Genomic DNA, 23,313 nt, shown 5'->3' on the forward strand with positions numbered 1-23,313 from the left:
GATGTACCACATGTTTAACTTTAATAAAGATGTACTCATCTAAATCCATGGTAACTGCAAAAAGCTGCTGTTGTGCTGAATAACATTTTGGCTGCATTCAGATTACCAGGCTGAAATGACTCAAATCAGATTCTTTTCAGGGCCGTGACGACACAAAAATCTGATCGCCAGTTTTGATTTCAAAGTCAGGTCTGTGTCATTTAAGTATGTGGTCCTTGATCAGATACATACTGTATATCTGATGTAGGGCCGTCGTCCTCCAGATCCAAATCTCACTCTCTAGCTTCTGTTTCTGAATTTGTCCTATGAGGGTTCAATTAAGATAAATCTTATCTCAACTTATCCTGTATATTTCCCGCTTCAATACTGAGTGGTCTGACAAAAACGAGTTTTTCATTGTTGTTGTCACGACCTGGCTCGTAAGTCATGACAAAGCAGAAGATGAACTGATTTCAATAAGTAATATTTAAGCAACACAAAATTAGCACTAGCCTTGTTTAGACTCCAGCCCAAATCAGATTTTTCTTTTAGCATATCCAGATTATATCTAGCTTGATTCTTTGGCAGTCATACGGATGTGGTTTTGAATGTGATTCTGATCGGATTTTTACACTAATATTAATATAGTTTATTGCCTCTATTGTCTGACTCGCTTTCCTTTTTAGGTTTCTTTGCAGTGCAGGAAGTTGTTGCTGGTGCTTGATTAGTAATAATTCAACAGAGGACCTGCATGTATACTCGTTACAGTAGAACAGCCAATAAGAGGCGCCCTGTTCTCGGTAAAAGCCACCCATGGTGGTTCATAATGAGCAAAGGCTGAAAAACAGAACCCAGAGGAGGTGCATAAGTGCCATTCTCTCTAAATAACTTGACTTCAAAGGTTACAGTTGGATTATTAATCAGTGACACAACAAAAAAAGGAAAAGCACTGCTGCTTATACCTTTAACATAAGGCAGATTTTTGGCACATTTACATAGGACATAAAGTTTTTTGTTGTCATTGTGTTTATTTGTTGGTTTCAAATCAGCCTCCCCCCAGTGGGCAATAAAAATGTGAACCTTGGCCTCATGGATATTTATATAACTAAGAAATCTATCAAGTTTGATTTGCAGTCAAAGTGTGAAATCGTAAATGTATCATCACAGACTGTGTGGTGCGAATATTGACAGATTAATTTCTGTGCCTCTGACACGACACAAATCAAAATATTACTTCATTAGCGTCGTCGAGGTCGTGGTTTCTCAGCGAGACAGACAAATTCGACGGGATGTTTTCCCGCAGATCGACTCTAAATAGGACAAAGCTGGATCTCGGCCCCGGAATCTTCTGGGGCCGTTTGAAGGCAGCTGAAGTAATGATTAGAAAGCAAAGTCCACATCTGAGATATATTTTCCAATACCAAAGCCATTACTGAAACCAGATGGGCAAAACGTTGGTCCGTTTGATACTTCCTGGTTTTTAACAAGCCTTTTTATTGACAGAATGGTTTCATGTTTTGTTGTTTATGCTTGTTGTAGTGACATGATGGATTTCGGCTTATAAAAGTATTTACACAAAAAACATTTATCAGAGTTACTCAGATCTATGGTCTCCTGTGCAGGGAAATCACAGACTGGGTAAAACGGTGCCGGTGTGGATTCTGTGAATCAAAAGAAACAGCATGATGGTAAAGTCATCCATCCGCACTGACTTAGTGAAAACAAACGTGTTAAATTTGACACTTGATTAGATTTAGTGCTGCCATTTTGTTCAGGAACGCATTAAAGCTCATTATCGGCATGAGCTGTTTATGACGTATACATGTACGTCTCGGGATTAGCATTTTCACGCAACATGCCGAGACGCCAACAGCCTGTGAAACCGCAGTGAACATCAATCAGAAGATTTAGAACTCAGCTTCTGAGTCATGGGGGGGGAATAAAAACATGAGTGTGACGAGAGATCTGGCACTGTGATGCTTTTTTTTTTATCTTTCAAAAAGCATGAACATAATAGTTTGGCACTGCTCTGGGGAAAGAGGACCCACTCTGTGTTTGACAGAATTGTCAAAGCACAAGCTAAAAAGTAACCGATAGCTAATAGCTTTTACGATAAACAATTAGCTCTCTGTAGTGGATTTAAAATACTTTGTGACAACTCAGTGCACATTAGGACTTCTCTGTGCTTATTTTATCGTAGGGGATTCACACAATCACTCAGGCCAATGCCGATCTGTCCAACAAACTTCATTTGATGATTGTAACTCATATTATATTGTGGTTTAAATGTGAATGAAGGCATTTTGCAATGCAGAAATATGAATTGGGATCAGCAAAAATTGAGCTGCAGGAGCTTTAGACCAAGTCTTCTTCATGTACCGTACTGTCTGAGAATCACAGTTTGACTTAAAGTGTTGGCTTAATTGTGCTGTGTTATTTTACATGTGGTTGTATGAGGTATGGACACATTTATGCCCCAAACACACTGTTCATAGTGAAAATATGGCGACCAAGGAAAATATTTTTGACACCCACTTACGTCTATGGTATATCATGATATGTTCTCTGTTCGAAAGCCTTTTCCAAAAAGCCTTTTGTCATTTTGTATACCGCTCACTCCCCACACCAAAGCCTATTCAGAAAATTAGCAATTTTACGTCTCCCCACACCGGAGTTGTAGATCCACTGCTGCTTCCATCACTGCATTTCAAACATGTTATTTTGTGACTTCAGTGTTTGAAATTCATTGTTTGGAGTTGCCTTGGTGACACATACTTACCAAAAGAGTCAGCAGCAGAACAGCAGCTCCTGTTTCCCAGCAAGATAAAATCACTAATTTTCTCTATGGACCTTAGTGCAGGATATTAGTGGTTTACAAAATTAAGATTTTCAGATAGAAAATTCTGCGTAATGGCAAGATTAAGTTGTAAACAGATTCCTAAGCTATCATAGACTTTGAAGTTTAGTGGCTAAACATGCACAGCCTGAAATTGTTGACCACAAGAACTTGACTCATCATCTTCACGATCCAAGCAGGAAAGTGGACCAAATTGGATTGACAAAACCAGCCTACACTGAGAATCATCATAAAAGAAAACTACATGAAAGACACAGTTTTTCCATATTTATGTAAAATTTGTATGTACATGTAACAGGCAGAAATGCACCGCTCACATTCACATCAGCAACACAATAGTGCTAAAACGGACCAGCAAAACAAAACGGCACACAGTTTACAACATTTGCACTCATATCTTTTGCACTTTTAAACACATATGACTACAAGGCATTTTTTTTCCATTACCAGTGAATATTGATTACTGCAGTTAGACTGGATGCAGAGATAGCCAAGTGGTACGTAAGCATTCAGCCAAATCGAGACGTCTGCCACAAAAGTCTATGCATTATTTTGTGATGTAGATCGCGTGGCTGATACTAATTCTCTTCGGATTTTCTCAGAATATGTAACAAAAATGAAAAAGCAAACTGTCAGCTAACAGCAGCACTCTCACATCAATCTATAAGTTATTCAACAGGAACTCAATCTGTAGCTCAACATTTAACTGCAACTGTCAATCAATTCTGTAGTCTCATCATTTTCTTTAAAAAAATGACCAAAATGTGACATTTTTCCCGCCAAGAGAAAGATGAGGATCAATACCGTTCTACGCTAAATGTTAAGCTAGTGCCAGCTAGCTACTTTCAGACATGTTTTCTGAAATTGGCTTTATGTGAACACGCAAATTTCCAAAAAAGTAGCTCCAGACATTTTCTTCTTGCCTTCTCCTGCCAGAACTCTTGACAAATTTCTGGATAATATCCAGGATGAGCAAATTTGGACGTTCTCCTGGTGTTGAATCATCTGACGAATTCAATTTCCCCCTTCATTTATCAATTGTGAACGGCAAACTTTGTAAAAAATGAAATGCCTGTTCATGTCTGAAAATGGCTAATGTTAGCAAGGCTGGGTGCAGGAAGAATTAGCTAGTCTAGTTCATCTAAATCCCACTAAATAACATGTTATATCTCATTTGTTTAATATTTACAAAAAAAAACTAAATGTAAAAATGACTTGTGTGTTTTATCTCACCTTTGCCACAACAAAGCCATGCTAGTAAAACCCTCCCTGCTTCCAGTCCTGATGCTTACATAGACGCTTAGCATCTGCTAGCTTTAACTTCCATGTTTATTGTACAGAATGGTACCAGTCGTTTTCATCTAATTCTTGGCAGGAACATTTTCAAAAATGTTTATTCCTTCAGCAAAACCCTCTGACGTGTCGGATATAAAAGAGTGTGACAAAGTATCTTCATACGTAAAGCGGAAATGATTTCAGTGAAGAAAGGGCGTTCACTACAATGTCCTTCTCTTTAGCAGGAGACAAACAAACAAAAAAAGGAAACCCAACCCTTTATTTATCTATGGTGTCATCACTCACCACGTTATTTGACTAAAATTTGGTAATGGACATTTTCAAAGTATATGTAAATATACAAAGATATATAGATATATAAACAGGACAATAAAAAGCAAAAGTTTGGGATTTTAATGCTTGATGCAAGTTCATATGTAGGATGAGACGCGACCACGGCTGGTTGCGGGACCATATTATTTGAAGACGTTCTCGAAGGCGGGACATTTGTAGGTCTTGAGTTTCTTCATAGCCTTTTTGAACTCTTTGCTGGACTTGTCCCACTTGTGGATGCCCGTGAGCAGATACTGCTTGTCCACCTTGCGGCCCATGATTAGGTACTGGTTCTCCAGGTTGTCCAGCTGCTGGCAGGGGCAGTCCGCGCCGTTCTTCAAGTACACCACCAGCTTCTTCAATTCCTTCTTATTCAGGTTGCCCTGTTTCACCATCTTCCTCCTCTTCTGCAGGATCACTTTGCGGTCCATGTTTTCACGCTTCACCTCCTTGATCTTGGCCTTGAAAGCTGCAAGAAGGAAGAAAGAAGAACATTTAGTGTTTAAAACTATTTAAATTTAAATTTCTGTGGGAATGCAGAGTTAACATTTTGAAGTTTTATGGTATTTATTCAGGTTGTCATTGGTTGGTATACTATTATTGGATTAATTTATCCAACAATCAATCAGATTTTATTTACATAGCTTGTCGTACAAGGTAATGTAACTTTATGTGCTTCAGAAGATAGAAAAACAAAGTTCCCTAATCCACTCACTATAATTCATCACCCATCTCTAATTACACATAAAAGTAGATAAAACCAAAGAAGCAAAAACAAAGCTGAGGAAATGCAATGAAAGATCTCGAAAGTCAGCCAGGAGGAAACACTGGGGACTAAAAAAAATAAATACTAATGACTGAACAGAAATTGGCAGGAATGAAAGAGAGAAATAAATAAATACATAAATGTATAAATAAGACGATACGCTCAGAGTCAGATTCAAGTGAAAGTAGATAATATCAGATCCATTTAAGTCATTGTTTCCCAAACTTTCAAAGATTGCAAACAATCGTGACCCAAATGAGGACAAATGTGTGCATTATGTAGAGACTAATTTTGGAAAATTAATTACCGCTCCATTTTGTGCATGTTATTTACAACATATACACACACATTTTTAACTAAAATGTTAGGAAAAATTAAGTTGCTTGGGACCCAAAAGAAATCCCATGTGAACCATCTGTGGGTCCTGACCCAGTCTTTGAGAACCCCTGCTTTAAGGTATTGGGGGGGTTGAAAAATAATAGTAACTTCTTTGGAAATGGACGTCCATTAAGCAGCTTTGACCATATAATTGTCCACAGTGGCATTAATACACACAGCAATATTCTATGATTAGAACAGTATAGTAAACAGAACATCTATGCGTTACGCCTGATGTGGATTCTTCTTTTGTTCTGTTACTTGACAATCTGATCAGAACTGTTCATTTAATCTTGTTCATGTTTTTTTAGACAATTCATGAAATGCCTAATTAGATTTTGCAAAATTTCTGTTCATACAGAAGAAACCTTTTCCCCATTCGAGAAACAAGTTTGAATATAACATAAAGTATCTGCCTGGACAGCGTTACCAGTTCCCTGAATTCCATGAATGTAACACACTACATGGTTGCACATGTTCTTTCTTGGCCACAAACCTCCTCTGATCTGTTTTTCAGATCGACCATAAGTCTCCTGATCTTTCACTAAACTCTATTTAACCTTCTAATCACTCTGAATCCACTTGTTTCCCTCCTGAACCGAAGCACCAGTCAGACTTTGGTGGTCCCTTTTATTTTCCATGTGTGTCTGTGTGTGTGGTACAAAGCAGCATGAAAAGACAGAAATGTTATGTCTAATCTAACTGAACTAAATCGCTGAGTCATGTCAGAGAAAGTCTTGTGACCTACAGTGCGGAGAACACTGTGATTGAGCAACAATAGCCTTCACACTACAGCGACTTGACCAACCTAAAAAACCCACATGGACGCGAGAAAAACTTTCAGATTTTTTAATCCTTTCCTCTACTCTCATTCTTCTCCCATTGCTAATTAAAGTGTTTTTCCCAGTATTTAGCGAGTGCGCATGGAAGGGATTAACACTTTTATCCTGTTTCTAGTCTCTCCAAAGGTCTTTGATGGGTCTTTAGTCTTCGGCCGAAATCAAAATGACCAGCTTTAAGTTAGTGAGTCGTACAGGAGAAGGCTTTTGGCCCACCCTGATGCCACTTCATCTCGATAAATCCTCTGATAAACCTTAATCCTTTCTTTGCACCTTGTGTTGTTTGAGGGCTTAATCTCTCCTCAACATCGTATAAGTAAGAGGATAACATCGAGTAATTAAACTGCTTATTGGAATACAAAGCTTTGCTTGGTGTATGGCTGGTAAAACTCCAGGAGGATTTCAAATGTAACCACATAATAAATGAAGCCTTGTGTAATTATACACTGCGTTCCAGTTGTAGTGGATAGTCTGGATTTTCGAGTTCCTGCTCTAAGAAATTTGGAACAACCTCTCAAACCTGCCACTTGTGTCAATTGTAACAACACTGCTACTTAAACTGTTAATTGTGCTTCTGTCTTATTCATTTTACATTAAATCTGCTGTTGTTTTATTCTGTTTTCTTAACTGGAATGCCAATCAACTCAGAAGTGACGTGACTTCCCCACTTCTGAATTCCAATGTAAATGCACCAAGACGCCGCAGCTATAATCAGTTGACAGCCACTCTGACACCAAAGTGGTCCATTTAAATAAAACTTGTCCTTCAATTATTTCTTGCTATACCAATGCTGCCTCCACCCCAGCATCCACCGTTCTACATCAATTCCTTACTGTGGATGGTCCCATGATGTCATACGACTACATTCTCCAGGAAGTACCAGTGTACACACTGGATTTTCAACATGGACTGTATAGTTACTGTAAATACACTCTACCACAACACTGAACCGGACAAAAACATCAACAATACTGAAATAAACCCAGATTCTACAAAGAAAAGTTGTGTAAGATCACGTATAATAAGTCGCAATAAAAGAGTTGATAAGACTATTAAAGACAAATTGCAGTCATATTGTATATGTATGGGTAGGTTGGAGAATATATACAGTATGTGTCCGTCGGTAAATACGACTAAGCAGAGGACGATTCAAGGACAAAATATCCTTAAAATAATCCTGGGGTTTTACTGAGAACTTGAATATTGCAATGATGATCTGACTTTTGAAAGATGTTAATGTCTTTATGAGGGAAAACATGCATTGTTTCCATTCCAAAAACTGTTGTTTTATTAAACAACATTTTATTGCCACATTTTCTGACTAAACATAATGTTTTGTATCCAACTGAAGTGTCTCTTGTTGCATTAGTGGAGGGGGGGGGGGGGATATCAGTTAATGTGTCAACAAACACATATTTGCAAAAATAAATTTTGTAAAGAAATCACCAAATAAATACTCTAGTTCAGCAGAGATCTGGAAAGTGTTTCTGCAAACAGACGTGATGCAGGTACAGTATAGATGTCATTATTTCCATTATCTGCATACTGTGCAGAAAAGTGACCAGTCACACGTGGTCAATCAGTGTGAACTGACAAACCTTTAGCTTTCTACTTGTAATTCTACAAATTAGATCAATGCTTTGATTTTCTCATTTCTATTTATGACAATTCATCGTTGGCTTTGACCAGAATAATCACAAGATTAGAGAAATTGAACCATTTCCTGTCTCTGTTTATGTTATACGAGGTGGAGATGTTCAGGCCTCAGGGGAGAATCATATTCAGTATTTAACACACATTATGATGTGTTATGTCCAATGGCTCTTTCTTTCTTTTCTTTATAATCTCTTTTTATTTTTTGATGAAGGATTAGCTCCATCAACCACCAGAATTAAAAACCGGTTTTACGCGTATACAATATCCTGAAAAAGAAAAAAAATGAGAGTCGGTACTTTTGAGAACTTTGTTGATGTTGCTCCTCCACTTACTTCTGTAAAATTTCTAATGACGTACTTTGTAATTTTAGAGTGTGTATTTATGTAAATAGTCCCCCACAATGGGGTCACAAAACATATCTGCTAAACAAAAATTATAAAGCTTTTCTCTAATCTTCGTCTTTTTCTTCAGGGCCCTGAAAGAATCCTCACTTGACGTCACTGGCTCCAAGAAATAAACATATGCATCTGATTGTTATGATCATGAGTGGATGTTGCTTTGTTTCACAGGGTTACGAGAAAAGGGGGAGGAACCGCTTTAGTGCAATAAACAGTATGCATTTTTTTTTTAGGCAAAACTCAAAATATGTGTCAGACAAAAACCTCTGTAACTAAATGTTTAATTAAAGTTTCATTGGAGTCTTAAGATTTGACATCAAACATTATTATTTAAGGCTACAGACAAATCGGATATCCAGTTTACCATTTAGAAAACTAGTTTTAAATGTTTTAGTATTAATATTTACTTCATAATCACAGCCTCTAATATATTATTTTACATTTAAAAAAGGATTAAACATAGATTTACAGGAATTAATGATGTTTTAATGAAATATTTTGCCGGATTTGACAAATTTAACAAACGTTAATAAGACGCAGCACTTACAGGTTTACCCAAAGTTCCACTGTGGTCATGCACAAATATATACATAACTGTCCTACCATCTGTTTATGTTTTGTAAACATTGAATGTGTTATGATTGTGTTTCGCGCGTCAGTAACAGGCGAAGATCAAGGAGCTTAACTATTTGTCATTCAACATGTAATGAACATACAGTATTTCAGAACAATAAGTTAAAGGCTAAACCTAAAAACAAGAAATAAATAAAACCAACAAATCAATAGTAGTACAGAGAGGTTTTAAGTGACAAGGCTACGGTAACAGATCGTAAAATCATTAAATATCCAATTACAAACTGAAAGAGAGAGCGACGGCGTGTTAGCTAACCTTGGCTAAAGGTTTGCTTCCCTGTCTGTCGCAGTCCGTCATCAACTTTGTCTCTTTTTGATAGCCACCTATATTTTAACATCTCATATCTACAGACCCATGTTTTTCTTCTCCTTTATTGAGATGTTTTTGAGAGTTGTTGAGGCTTTTTAGGTTCGATACTGTTCGGTATTTCTCTTAGCAGCTAGCTGCTATCTGCTCGCTCTGCTAGCATCACGTATGTTGAACTGCTACAAGCTAGTAGGTAGCAGGCCAGAATACAAAACTGAAATATTTCATGTCTTTATTCAACAAGTTTTTTATCACCTTTAACCTATTTATTCTTCCATAATTGTAGCTAATGCTTCTAATTGCAGTTGTTTTGTAGTCAAATTTGATGCCAGTGTTAACATTAACAACATTCCAAGCTCGGTTTAGGTATTGTTGTTTTTATATTCAGATATTTTGTACTCGTTTTATCTTCTATAATCTCAGCAGTTCATTTAGCTGTAGTTCCTGGCCCTTTGACATCTGACATCTAAAAATATTCTAATTTGTTTTTAGGAATCCTGTTTTTAATATTCAGATATTTGAGACATCCTGCCTTCCATAATTTCACTTTTTGCTTCTACAACGTAATATCAATTATTTTGCAGATAACTCAGGTGGTCATTTTAACATTTAGACATTTAGATCACTGGAATCAGGTGAAGGTTTAAGACCTTTTACCTTCCTTATGCTCAGCAGTTGCATCTCATATCAATCATTTAGCTGGAAAACATTCTGTAGTTCCTGGCCCTTTGACATCTGACCTGATTTCCTGTGCTGGTTCAGGGGTTTCCAGCTCCCACAGGAGTCATAAACCCAGCAGGAGGGCGTGTACAATAATGAAAACACAAGTGGTCCGATAAGCCGAAGTGATCAGCGATCACTCCAGCGCACGGCTGCCCTGTTGTTTACTGCATCGGCAGAGGAACGGAGTCGTTTGGTGCCGGCAACAAAGTGAGCTGTCCGGGAGAAAAGAGGAGAGGTTTAATTGAGGGGTGCTGGAGGGTTTTCTTTTTTTGGGACAATGAGGTGCCATAAAACCTTAAGCGCGGAGATAAATTGTGGTGGGAACAAAGTGTTGAGTGGGATGAGCTGTAAATCTGTTACCAGCTGAGTGCTGCAAATAGTATGTGAGTGTGTACTTGTTTCTGTTTCCTCTTTAGCACAGTTTCTACATGGTGTATACACTCAGTATGTTTTACATGTTAGTCCAACTTAAACTGGACTTTTAAAATACATGTTAGTCCAACTGAAATTGTACAAAATCCAATTTCAAAATACAACTTGAACTGGACCCAAACTGTGAAACATGGGAAATCCAAACTGGTGCATTTCTGAATTGATGAGGATATTGAATTTATGATGTATTAGCTTAAAGGATCACATATTTGTCAAGCCGTTAGCTTAGGTTGTTTTGGTCTGTGATGTAATAGGTCAACCAGAAAACTACAATTTGACTAAACTGTGAATGTGGAAACATACCAACTGTCTTTTTATAGACCAGTAGCCGTCATGGAGACCAAAGTCTGGTCCTAATTAGGCAGAAGCTAATTTCTGAGGTTCTGGTTAAAGTTACTGACTTAGGACTTAGGTTTGGCTGTCACTTTTTATCTGAAACTCGGGATATATGCGTTCAAACTCGGGGGGTAAAAGTTCAAACTTTAACCCTATAACCCTGTTTGAGTTCAAAATATACAGCCTAGAAGTGCAGCAGCTGGTCCAGCAGAGGCCGCTGTGAGTGCAGTTTGACCTTACATCCACTATAAACTATAAAGTTGTTTTGTTCTGCAGTGAAAATGGAGGATAAAAGGTAAACAATCATGACCCCAAAGCATCTGAAAAGCAATGTGTGGAGATATTTTGGAATCTACACCATATATGATAAGGTCACGAACAATTCGGCTGACTCACCTACTAGCTTAGGTGTTAGAGCAACGAGAGAGTAACGAGAGAACAACCAAACATGACTAATACTACGAGTAACTAATTTTTATCACATTTGTGTGTGGATGATATCCAAATATCTTCAAAGGAATCATATTCTTTTGAACTTAATCTTTGGAAAAAGTGACAGCCCTAGAAGGAAACCGATAAGGATTTCAGGAAACTCACGGATCAGGTGAACTCAAAGTGCTGCATTAAAAAATCTGTTCCTTGTTAGAAAACTCTGGGAATTAAGTCCTGAAAACACATGTCTAACGTACAAGAATCTGCCAGAGAGACTCCGCGTCCAACCACCTCAAGACAAACGCTGTATCGCCGCCGCGCTCTCCGCTTTTATCCGGATCAAACGGCTTTTAGAAGCCAACTGCGCTTGTGCAACTGAAGGGAAACAATTACGCGGGGCGTCAAATGATCAAAACACCAGCATTAGCCGAAGCCACTCTTAACTTCTACCTTAACTGAGAACAGACCTTTCACAACTTCCAGGAAATGAGGTTTTCATTTGACAAAAATGCTAATTCCCTGCCAATAGTGGGGGGATTTTTCACACATGATTAGTCCGCACAGATTAATAAAGACTTCAGTGCGCGTCGCTGATTCATTCCTCAAGCGTGGATCGTGGTTTTTCCATGTCTGTGCTCCGCGGAGAAGAGCGAGCAATCTTTCATATCTACTTCTGCGGTCGTCTCCAAACAAAACAGAGCGGGCTTGTCTGCGATTTGGATTTTAAACACAGGCTCTTAAAACATGCTGCTACCTACCATGTTGTCCACTTCAAGTCATAACATTCTGGCAGAGTGTAATCAGGATGACGGCCTTATCTTTCGCTGGTGGGATAAAACATGTGGTGATTAAAAGCTTGGGATTTTTCCATCTGCATTTTTTCTTCCTCTCTCTTTTTTTCTCCAGGACAAGGCATTAACTCGTGTGCGGCTGCAGCTGCTGTCAGATTTATATTTATAGCTGTTGCACTCTGAAAAAACCTGCACTGACTGGAAAAAGGCAACAAACAAATCTTTACCTCCGTCTTTACCACCAACATCATTGGTTGGTGATACAACCAGTGATGTTATCTCCTACCAGGCAGTCAGGCATTAGTTGTTTACTCACTGCAATCATCATGCTGACATCACAGTGACACTCATTGCATTCCAGAGGCGCCCGATCCCCTGTGGGTTCAAACCCATGGCTGCACACTGCACAGTGTCTGATACTAAATCTGTCTGTGTATCCTCGCATGTCAGGCTGTTGGGGGACCTTTGTGACAGGCAGGGAAAACAACATCTGTCTTCATCCGAGATGAAACAATCCAATAATGTGCCACTCTCCGCTCGGCAAAAGCCGGGGACGCAGACGGAGAATGGCGGCTCTCGTGGCCGCAGCATAAACAACAAGGCAATTTGTTAAAGAAATGGGACTGGGAAAAAAAAAACGTCTGTTTCCAATGTGTGTCCAGTCTATGTTTGCTCGCCGAGGCACCTGGAATCCAAGCTGCCGCAAGTTTGGATTCAGCCAGTGAATAAAACATGAAAACATCATGCACATCTTATTCCTGGAAGTCCTCATAACAATTTGTTTTTTAACTCGAGGCTTTGCGTTTTGCTCCCTCACCCTCATCACCCTTTACTTCCCTGCAATAAAGTATGCAAATGCAGATATGGAGCAAAGAAACACCTGTTTTTTTTTTCTATTTTTGAATGAACAACGAGGTGGACGGTACAGGATTTAAAGGGACAGTAACATTTATGACGGAAAGGGTTTTAAAGGAGCCAAAGATTTGTGTCAGAACATGAAAAAGACCCAGAAATGACCCACAAAATTGTGACTTCACATCTGATTGTTGACATAAATTCACAATGTGTCAAAAAACAAACGCCTTATCTAATTCAGCTACATCGCCAGCCTTCTTCATGTCATGTACATAATCCATTCTCTGATAAAGTTCATGAAATACGTCCAATTTACTGCTCTCAGTCTCAGGCAGCATGTCTAAATTAATCCACACAGATTACCAGTGCAGTTATTGCTGTGGTGACAGATTACAACAAATTGGTATGATGTCATAGGGTGTTTGAACTCTCCAAACAAGTCATTTGTATCTCACGCGGTCCAGGTCGGGTCTTTTACAGCAGACCCGGGAACGCGTTATAAAAGAAAGTAAAAACAACTCACACTCCACTGGCAATAAGACGCGGATCCAATTTCTATCAAAACGCCAGATGAAATCAAATACATCATCTAGAGTTGATTGTGATTAATCGCGGAGTTTCAAGTGGTTAGTCGTATTTCTTTTATCACTTGTGAAGTTTTAAACAGTTTTTACGTCCAATTTGAAACCACTTTTATCCGTAGATCTTGATTTGGAATCAAATGAATGCAAAGAACTTGAAATTGAGATTTGATTATTTCAAATAAAAAGATGCAGAAAAGGCCTGAAGTAACATAACGTCTACACGTCAGCAATGTTTTGCACTTTGTAGGAGTTCTCAGTTTCATACAGGCTGTGTAGTCGTGTTATGATACATGTAAACAGTCTAACACAGAGGTGTCATGCGACCCCCGAATCAGTTTCATGCGTTAGATATCATGAAAACAATTGGCATAAACATTTAAGCAGATTTATGCAGCAGAATTACTTCTCACTGTATTTTTAACAGCTGTATCTCTATATGTTTCCTTTTTTTCACTTACTGATCAAGAGATTGATCCACAGACTTTTCCCTTAGTTGCATTTTATTCAAAAGTTGCACATGTTACACAACTGTTTTTGTAAGTGTAACACCAGGAGAGCAGATTCCCAGTGTTCCCATGGGTAATTGAAATCCTTTGACTTTGATAAAAAAATGTCAAGGCCCTTGAAAAACTTTGAAAAATCACCCTTAATAGACTTGGGTCATTGAAAGTGCTTGATTTTTGTGCAAGAAGTGAAGTTGATATTTGGGTAAATGTATCCCTTGTTTGTTACGACGCCACCTACTGATACATGCCTTGCATTGCTTGATGTATGTAGACTAGGCCTATGCATAACGAACGTGGAGTCATAATTACTAGCGGTGTTGTGGACAATCACTTGTCCAGATGCAGAGCGTGCTGCAAATCAATCAAAGTGTACGCCATGGGGGAAGCAGCTCTTACAGGTTGCCCTCCCATCTTATTAAACTATGTCAGCATATTCGGTCCTTGAATTTGAGGAAATTGTTCCCACAAAGTCCTTGAATTTGATGTCAACCAAGTTGGTGTCAACCCTGTACTTGCCCTCTCTCTGATTGAGCAATTCCAAAACACTCTCATTAAAATAGAAAAATTAAGCTATTCATCATACACTCCACACCCACCGAGCGTCAAATGAGCCAAATGTTCTTTAAAATCCATTTTCCGTCCAAAAATGCTTTCAGTTCATATTTGAGATGAATGATTTCCGACGAGAAGCAAAGCAAACAAACATGCAGTCGAGACTTAACGACGCTGTTTGGGCAGACGTTAGTAAGTGGACGTCTGTCCCATGTGCAGAAGGTATTCTCGAACAACAGTCTGTCCAGACAGCAGAACAAACATCCCACTTTACTGCAGCGAGGATCTGCCACGTAAAGACTTTAATGACCGCAATTCATTAACCACAGAACATCATTCTTCACCCAAACCAGGCCGGGACCTGGTGCATCTGACCCAGAGAGATAAAACGCTGCGTTCTCAAAGACTCGCCCAAATATGGAAGTGCGCGGCCGTGTACGAAGAACAATTGATGCTCTACATTCTTTACATACTTTGTTCAGAATTCACGAGCTGTTTTAAATCTCCTGCTGCTCTTCTGATTTCTCGGAGCGTTGCGACGCATTGTCAAGACCCATCAGAGGTCCTGTGTGTTGTATTGTTTGTATGTGTGTATCTGTGTGCTGGCACAGTGGTGGACACTCACCAAACTCGCTGGCACACATGTGCTCCAGCATGGCGTCTGTTTTCATTTCGTTGTCACATGGAGGGCAGATGGGAGAACCTGTGAAAAAAAATATGAAACAAATCAAAAAAAAAATCAGTGGGAAACATGCAAAAAAAAAAATGTGCGAGATGATGGTTATGATAGCGGCGATAAATCACCGATTTAGTTTTAATTATTAGAATGCGGCCGCGGTGCCAACCATTTGGGATGCGGGCAAAAGAACAAACAAACAATCAAGTGTGAAACAAAACAAGTCATTTCTAATTTAAAGTGAAGAGGAGATGATTAAAAAGACATCACATCACTGGCCCTTTACTGGTCCTTGTATGCATTTTCATCTTCTGTAATACACTGTGAAACCAATAGTTACATTCATCACCTTAAGTACATAAAACGTACCCATACAAATCCCTTATAAACTGTAATCAATTAATTGGTTTGAGTGTTTTTGTATAGCTAAAACAATTTCTATGAATTTTCAGCTTCTTAAATGTGAACATTTTCTGGTTTCTTTGCTCCATATAACACAAACAAATCTTTAAAACTGAATCATTTTGGTTTGTGGACAAAACAAGACATTTATTTCAAGGTGTAAGAAACACTGAGCAATATTTTCTGACATTTTATGGACCAAACGATTAGTAAATAATCATTGGTTGCCGTCCTAATTGGATTGGGGCTTGGAAGTTTGAGCTAAAACAAATACTGAAAAATAGTTAATTTAGTTTTTCATGATCAGGGTCCATGCTTTAAAAATGAATCAATGAAAATCACAAATAATTACATTTAGAAGTGTTTTTTACAGATGGGACAATTTTGTCCTTAAGGTGATGAGAGGGTAGTAATTTTTTACTAGAGACTTAACACATTAAGTAAAAATAATAATAATAAAACATTGTTTTATGGTAATCAGTGACATATCCCAGACTTATATCCATCCAAAGGAAAGTCATCATTATATAGTATATAGTACATATTACATTTAGTTTTCATGTTAAAATTTGTGTAATTGTGTTCACAAAACTGGTATTTAAAGGGTAAAAAAAAATGATATAATTAAAATAATTGTGTTTAATAGCCCTTTTTTAGGAAGGTAACATTTTTTGCACACAAGGTGAAATAAGCAGTTTCTTTCAAAAGTTGCATGAGGGTTAAATTCCAGGTTTCAAATATTTTGTATGCTTGAAACGTCTTCACCCACTCTGAACAGGCACAGACTGCCCAGTGTGTCTGGTGTCCATGGTCCTGGTCCGATGACCTGACCTCGGTGAGGAATGTCCTCAGCTTTTACAGCCATGGCTCAAACTAATGTAGCAGAGTGCCCACTTCACTTCACTCTGCTACATCAGTTTGGCACCTTTCAAAATGGATTGTTCCACAGCTTTGAAAACGCCAAAAAAAAAAAAAAGTATGAAAAATGTGGGAAGAATAAATGGTAACTATATTCACTCCAAGCTTAAAGGAATGCTCCAGATAATATCCAGCTCAGAGACAAAAGCCCGGCTGAGGACAAAGAGCCAAAATGTGTTTTTGCCAGAAAGTAACTCAGTCTAGAGGCATATCTGTGAATATTTCACCGACACAATTTCTCAAAAAAGGTTAAAAACGCAAATAATCTCTCCATGCCAGACAGCTGAGTTTACTTTCCAAACAGACTGCGAGCTGCAGCACGGTCGCAGTGTCCTGCAGCGATTCATTGAACAAACTTGCATTTCAGTGTCACAGCATGGATCTGATTTGACTGAGCAGAGGCTTTTTTGGGGTTGGGTTGGGGGTTGGGGGGCAAAAACAAATAGTTTTCCTCTCCATTGCCAGTTGTTCATTACATATGTTTAGCGAAAGCTTGTGAAAGTCACACCCAGGTGCAAAGAGCTTGTGAAAACAGACACTGTTTACAGTGTGGCTTTGCCGATTTCAAACCTGGCTCCCCTTTAAACCAATTATCACCAGCTCAAAAGATTAGCCTGTTTTAGTTTTTGGTGGGGTTTTTTTTACTTTATAAACTTTAACTTTGGATATCACGACGTTCCAGGAGAAGCAGAATTTGTGACAGTCCAGGTGGTTTCAGCTCCAACAGGCGTGACTCTGTCCCGCAGAAGAAACGGCAGCTTTTCTCTTTTTTTTTGCTTTTTTTATCGTCAGCGCTGACAACAAACGATAGCAGGTGACGTCTGGGGAGCGCACAGCTGTGTGGTCCCTGTAAGCCTGAAAAAGCTTTTTTGCAGAGAAATGGGCCCCCATCCATACCACCATGTCAGTCACTAACACCCACCCACCCCCTATACACACACACACATACAGAGAGAGATACAGATACAGCGAGCACTGTGCGATTGCTGGAAGATCCCCAGTTCACCTCATTTATGGGCAACATGTTCCCCATAACCGTCCTCCAGTGGTTTTATGAACAGATTTAAGACTGAAATATAAGTTCTTATATTAAGTAACTTATAAAATATAAGTTGTTTGATGGTGTGATGATGGAAATTCCCCCAGTATTTCATACTTTTAAAAGAACAAAGTGCTTATTTTTTCCCTATGTAGTAGACCTGCACGATATGGTAAAAGAAAATCATATTATAGATGATTGCGATTATTTTTGACGGAAGCTGCAATTTTAAGGAAGCTTGAACTAAAAAATAGTTAATTTAGTTGTTTAGGATCAGGGTTGGTGTTGCTTTAAAAGTTAATCAATGAAAGTGACAAATACTCACAAGTGTTTTTTCCCCACATTGGACATTTTTGTCCATAAGACGATGAGAGGGTAGTCCAGATTTAAGATTGAAAATAATAATGATGATGATGATAGAAATTCCCCGTTTTTCATAGTTTTAGAAGAACGAGGTGCTTATGTTTTCCCTTTATTACTATTAAGCTTCATACTGACCTATTTTGGGTCGTTTATTGTCGATGTAGTGTTCTTGTAAATCCAGTAGGCAGCAGTGTTGTATTTTATGGAAGCTTGAACTAAAAAAATATTGACAAATAGTTAATTTAGTTGTTCATGACGAAGGTTGGTGTTGCTTCAAACTGCAATCAATGAATATGACAAATAATTGCATTTAAAAGGGGTTTTTACAGATTGGACATTTTTGTACTTAAGGCGATGAGAGGGTGGTTCAGATATGGAGACAGACATTCTCCCTGTATTTCATAATTTTAAAAGAATGAGGTGCTTATTTTTTCCCTATGTGCCGTTACACCTGCATGATATGGTAAAAGAAAATCATATTGAGATTTTATTTGACAGATACTGCAATTGTGATATGATTCCAAATTGGTACGGTTGATAACTTTTGCATCTTAAACTTTCATTTTCATGCAGAAACATGAATTCATATCATAATAATTAGATTTTTTTTGGCATCTGAAACAAACCCCTTTTTTCCAAGAATTTTAAGCCAGAATTTCGACACAAGCTATTTTCACACATTTTTATCTTCATCACATACTCGGATTGTCGATTTGGATCTTGTACGGGCAAACTTAATTATTTTTGCAGTTAATATAGTAGCCCTCTGTGGTGTACACGTCACATGAGCGAGCACAAGCAACCAAAACTCTTCAGAGCCAGGCCGAGTTTCTTCTTGCCCCAGACTTGATGCTCTTTTGCATCTATTTCATCAAGTTTCTCTGGTATTTGTCAGCTTGGCTCATCAGGCTGACATTGACTCCCCCTTTTTTTCGTCTTCTCTTCACTTCCCTGATGCAGAATGACTCTGCTCAGTACCAGCCCACAACACAGTCCCAACAGGTTTGGGGAATCTGCAGCCAGGCAGCCTTCAGTGATAGATGATATCCAGGGGGGGGAGACGGGTGGTTTGGGGTCGAAGCGGGCGTTGATTTAGCTCTAAATTCACCTCAAGCGTGTCTTTTAACGCACTTCATTTGGACAAGTGTGTCTCTCAATTATGTCTTCGTCTTTTTTCCATCTCTCTCCTCCGTCAGCAATGGCTCGGTGCGGGGCGGGAATTAATGGCCGCAGACGTTCAAACGTTTCATTGCTTGGACTTCCTCCCAGCATTGTCCTCCAGCTCAACAGGCACCTTGAAATAAATGACTACCATCTGTTGGATGGTTTTTGTTTTGTTTTATTTTGCTTTGTGTGTTTTTTTTCTTTCCAACATTCCTCGCGCTGAGTCAATAGCGAGCAAATTCACACTCACATGAAAGTGGACTGTGACGTGCGGGCGAACAGTGTTGCAACGAGATTAAAGTACATACAAAATCATGAGGTGTAACTTCGTCAATTGCAATTTGAAACTATGTAAGTAGCAAATAGCTCGTTCTATATTCCATACCAATTTTAAAAAACCCACATTTTTGGAATTCTGCGGAGTGGGCAGGTGTTCACATATCAATCTTCGGTATTCTCCACTCTGACATTTGTCAGTATTTGTCTTAAAATCAATCAAGAATCTTTCGAAAGAATGAAAATGTTTAAGTTGTTTCCTGTGGTAATTAATGCTCCATTTGTTTTAAATGATGCTTGAATTAAAGCCACAGTATGCAACTTGCACATATAACCAAATGTCTCTTACATTCAAATGAACAACAACAACAACAACCACAAACAATCACCAAAACCAACTATTAAAACTGTAACGCAACTCAAACTGGAAACGTAATTAGATATTTTATCATCTATACGACAGCAGATGCTGTGACAGTAGTCTTGAAAAAAAAGATTTAAATATTTGTTATTTTATGTTCTGATCATATTTCTTTTCTGTTAATTGTGAAGCAAATTGTGAGTTTTATCTGTCTAAAAGTAGGATATAAATAAAACATACTTTCTTACTTACAAAAGCATCATCTAAGGTGCAGTGCATTATAAACTCAGTAGGTGGCAGCAGAGATTACTTGACATGTTGCAATATCTCATACGTCAAACACGTCAATTTCCCCTTTTTTATTAAAAGTTAATAAAGCAGCTGTCGTACTAAATTCTGTGTAAATTAACTGCGTATCGCGATATGTATATGTTTCCATGACTTAGGAAATTCCCTAAGGTTTTTTTTTCACCCACTCACTCTCCCAAAAGGTTGTGTTGGGTTTGTTTGTCTTGGTATTTGCATCTGCAAACACACCTTCACTGCTGAAACAACATTCTCAAGCCCGTTAAACTGAGCCGGCGTCGACTTTAGCGCCGTGGCAAAAGTGGCGGCTGTTTCTCACTGAGGTAGTTAGAGAGTTAACGTTGGGAGTTTATGGTTAGCTCAGCTAAGAAATCCACATTTTTAAGCTTAAATTACAACTTTTAATAAACGTAATCAATCACAATTTATTTATTTATAAAGCAAAATAAAAAGTCCATTATGGGCTTTTTCCATTACAGTCTCTCTTTTTTTAATTTAATCGACTGAGAGACGGATAAAAACATGACAGTAGAAGATGTCACCACAGGGTCTAGTTGGGACTGTGTGTGTGTGTGCGAACATTCCAAAATAAAAGGTTGCACTTGGTGGTCAAAGCACATGGCATTCATAGACAAAGTTAAACTGGACTAAGTCCTAGGCCACATTTTTAACTCCTGGCATTTAAATATGGAAGCCTTTAAAAATGGCATTTGGCCGACGTGCTGCAAAACAACTTTTACAGAAAACAGAAACTGCTGCAAATCTGATTATAAAGTTTTGCTTCTGCTTTTGGTATTTTAAAAATATTGTGGTTACGTCCCCTGTGCCCTGATTTTCTGTTTTTCTTTTCTCTGTGACAGTCGTGGACCAAACAATTTAAAGTGTTTACCGAAGGACGAGGAGAACGATGACATATTGATTAGTCATGAAAACATTACACATGCCTGCCTTTTATTAGACAGGTTCTCTGGGGCAGAGGAGACCAAAAATGTCCTCCACATGAGACGCTACAATTAAGGTCATGGACGTGCGCACACAGACCACAGGTGGTGCTCAAACACCTCTAACCACATAATCACTATTTATATTTTTTAAAGTGGCCCATGTCATCAACTCTCAGTTAAAAGTGTGAAATAATTCACAAAAAATGCATTTTAGTTGTACTTTCTGTCATTGTTGTACTGTAACTTTGTAGAAACATATATTAAGGTGGGCTAGGGTAAAATTAGGGTAAAAAGACAAAATTTGACACAGGGTGTTCTTTTTTGAGCCCCTGCCCCATGAAATATCTGTGCACACCACTGATCACAGTGCTCTTAAGCAAGGCACCCATTGGAACTACAATCGGACTCCTACTAACATATACAACTTTTATTTGAATAATTTTGAGCTTAAGAACGCCTGTAGTCCTAAAAACGTGACATATTTTTTCAATAATTTGATGTTTGAACGTCATTCGAGGACTTCCAAATCACTTTAACTTGCAATATTTTCACCACAGATTAAGATGATTGCGATTATTATAAATTAAATTCATTTTTAGGTCAAGTAGGTTATTCTTTCTGCCTCAAAATCACACTTAATCCATCCCCCACCCATTTTTTGTCACTTAAAACGAGCACATGAGTTAATTTAATAACTTTTGCTGAATATTCACGACAAGTACTTTGCTTAGCGTAATGAATGTGAACATATCTTTCGATAAATACATGTTGTAAATGTAAAAATCATGATAAAACAGAGCTGTCGATAATTCCACATAAGATAAAAACCTTTCATTTATATAAATACAACAAAGGTTCAATTTATATTATTATTATTATTATTTCCTGTAAGTTTAAAACCAAAATCAACTTGTTTCTTCAACTTTTACTCATAATCTGGCTTTTTATCGCGATATTTACCGATATTTGATACTTTAAAAAAAAAAAACCGTGATAGCGTTTTTTTCCTCCCAGCTCTGCTGAGAAGCTCGTGTGTGTTTTACCTGTCGGTTTCGTGGCCTCGGTGGCGTTTGGTTGCGTCATGGCGATGCACACGTCGTCCTGCGGGAACTTGTCACAGGTGAGCATCTCCGGCCACGGGAAACCGAACGCCTCCATGATCGGGGTGCAGCTGTCGCGTACGGCCTCGCACAGCCAGCGGCACGGGAAGATGGGCCGCTCCAGGCACACGGGCGCGAACAGCGAGCAGAGGAAGACCTGCGTGCCCGGGTGGCAGCTCTTGTGCACCAGCGGCACCCAGCTGCTGGCCTGCTGCTTCACCTCGGCCATGGTCTCGTGCTCCAGCAGGTTCGGCAGCAGCATCTGGTTGTAGCCCACGTTGTGACAGAGGCGCAGGTCGTCCGGGATGTCCACGCACTGCGGGGGTTTCCCGTAGCTGCGCCCGCCGTTGTACGAGTCCGATTTCCAGCTCAGGTACTCGTACTCTTGGGCTCGGCACGTTGACACCAGCGCCACCAGTGTCACCACGGACACGCGCACCATCCTCCACATCGAGTCAGAAGTGGATCTCATTATTTCTCTTTTGAATGAAGCACAGTAGCCAACAAATAAGACTCAATTCATGAAGAAACTCAGAAACTAAAAGAAAGCAGGTGAAGGAGCAGAGATCTGTTGCGCGTCGTGCGTAAAAACGCGTTGGAGTGTTTGGTTTTTGGGGGTAAAGTCCACACACGCGCGCTCTCCTGTGGCTGTGGCTGCAGCTCCGTCTCTCTGCTCCTCTGCTGCTTCTGCTGTTGCTGCGTCCTGCTCCTGTGAGAGTTTGGGGAGGTACAGCTCTGTTGCCTGCGCGCAGCTTGGTAAAGAGGAGATTGTAAAGTGCGCTCCGGCCAATCGGAGCGCGCCTCCATGAGCCGTTTGGCTGTGCTGTCACTCAAAGCGCTTTAATTACCCAGTGTGTAAAAAAAACTCTCCAGGAGCCCCACTATGCTCCTGCTTCTACTCCCCCTGCGCGAGTTCGAGCTTCCTCTGTCTCAACACAACACTGAGCCACAGATTCTGAGTTTAATGCGTGACCTCTAATGAAAATTGTCCATCTATTGTATGTTTTTTGTGGAATTTTTGCAGTGCAGGTCACATCGTGAACAAATAGACTGAAAAACACAACACAGCGAAACTGATGCTGCTGAATCTCAATCAGAATCAGGTTTTATTGTCCGCTTCCACAACATGAGG

The 23,313-nt window shown here is 39.1% G+C and overlaps 1 protein-coding gene across 1 annotated transcript; it reads right to left on the reverse strand.

Annotated features, from left to right (window-relative positions):
• Positions 1-3,088: 3,088 nt before the first annotated feature.
• Positions 3,089-22,932, reverse strand: sfrp1a (secreted frizzled-related protein 1a). The gene is made up of 3 exons (XM_058636882.1): positions 22,125-22,932; positions 15,258-15,335; positions 3,089-4,913 (listed from the first exon to the last, which is right to left on the reverse strand). Exons 1-3 carry the CDS (start codon positions 22,651-22,653, stop codon positions 4,588-4,590), a joined length of 933 nt encoding a protein of 310 aa, XP_058492865.1. The 5' UTR covers positions 22,654-22,932; the 3' UTR covers positions 3,089-4,587.
• Between the last annotated feature and the right edge of the window lie 381 nt (positions 22,933-23,313).

This window comes from Solea solea, chromosome 8 (genome assembly GCF_958295425.1).
Source record: "Solea solea chromosome 8, fSolSol10.1, whole genome shotgun sequence".
NCBI lineage: Eukaryota > Metazoa > Chordata > Actinopteri > Pleuronectiformes > Soleidae > Solea > Solea solea.

Coding starts and splice junctions, on each gene's coding strand:
- sfrp1a (XM_058636882.1), bottom strand. CDS start 22,653: ATGAGATCCACTTCTGACTCGATGTGGAGGATGGTGCGCGTGTCCGTG. Junction 15,336..22,124: donor CGAGGCCACGAAACCGACAG/GTAAAACACACA, acceptor TTTTTTTCACAG/GTTCTCCCATCTGCCCTCCA. Junction 4,914..15,257: donor CATGTGTGCCAGCGAGTTTG/GTGAGTGTCCAC, acceptor TCCTTCTTGCAG/CTTTCAAGGCCAAGATCAAG.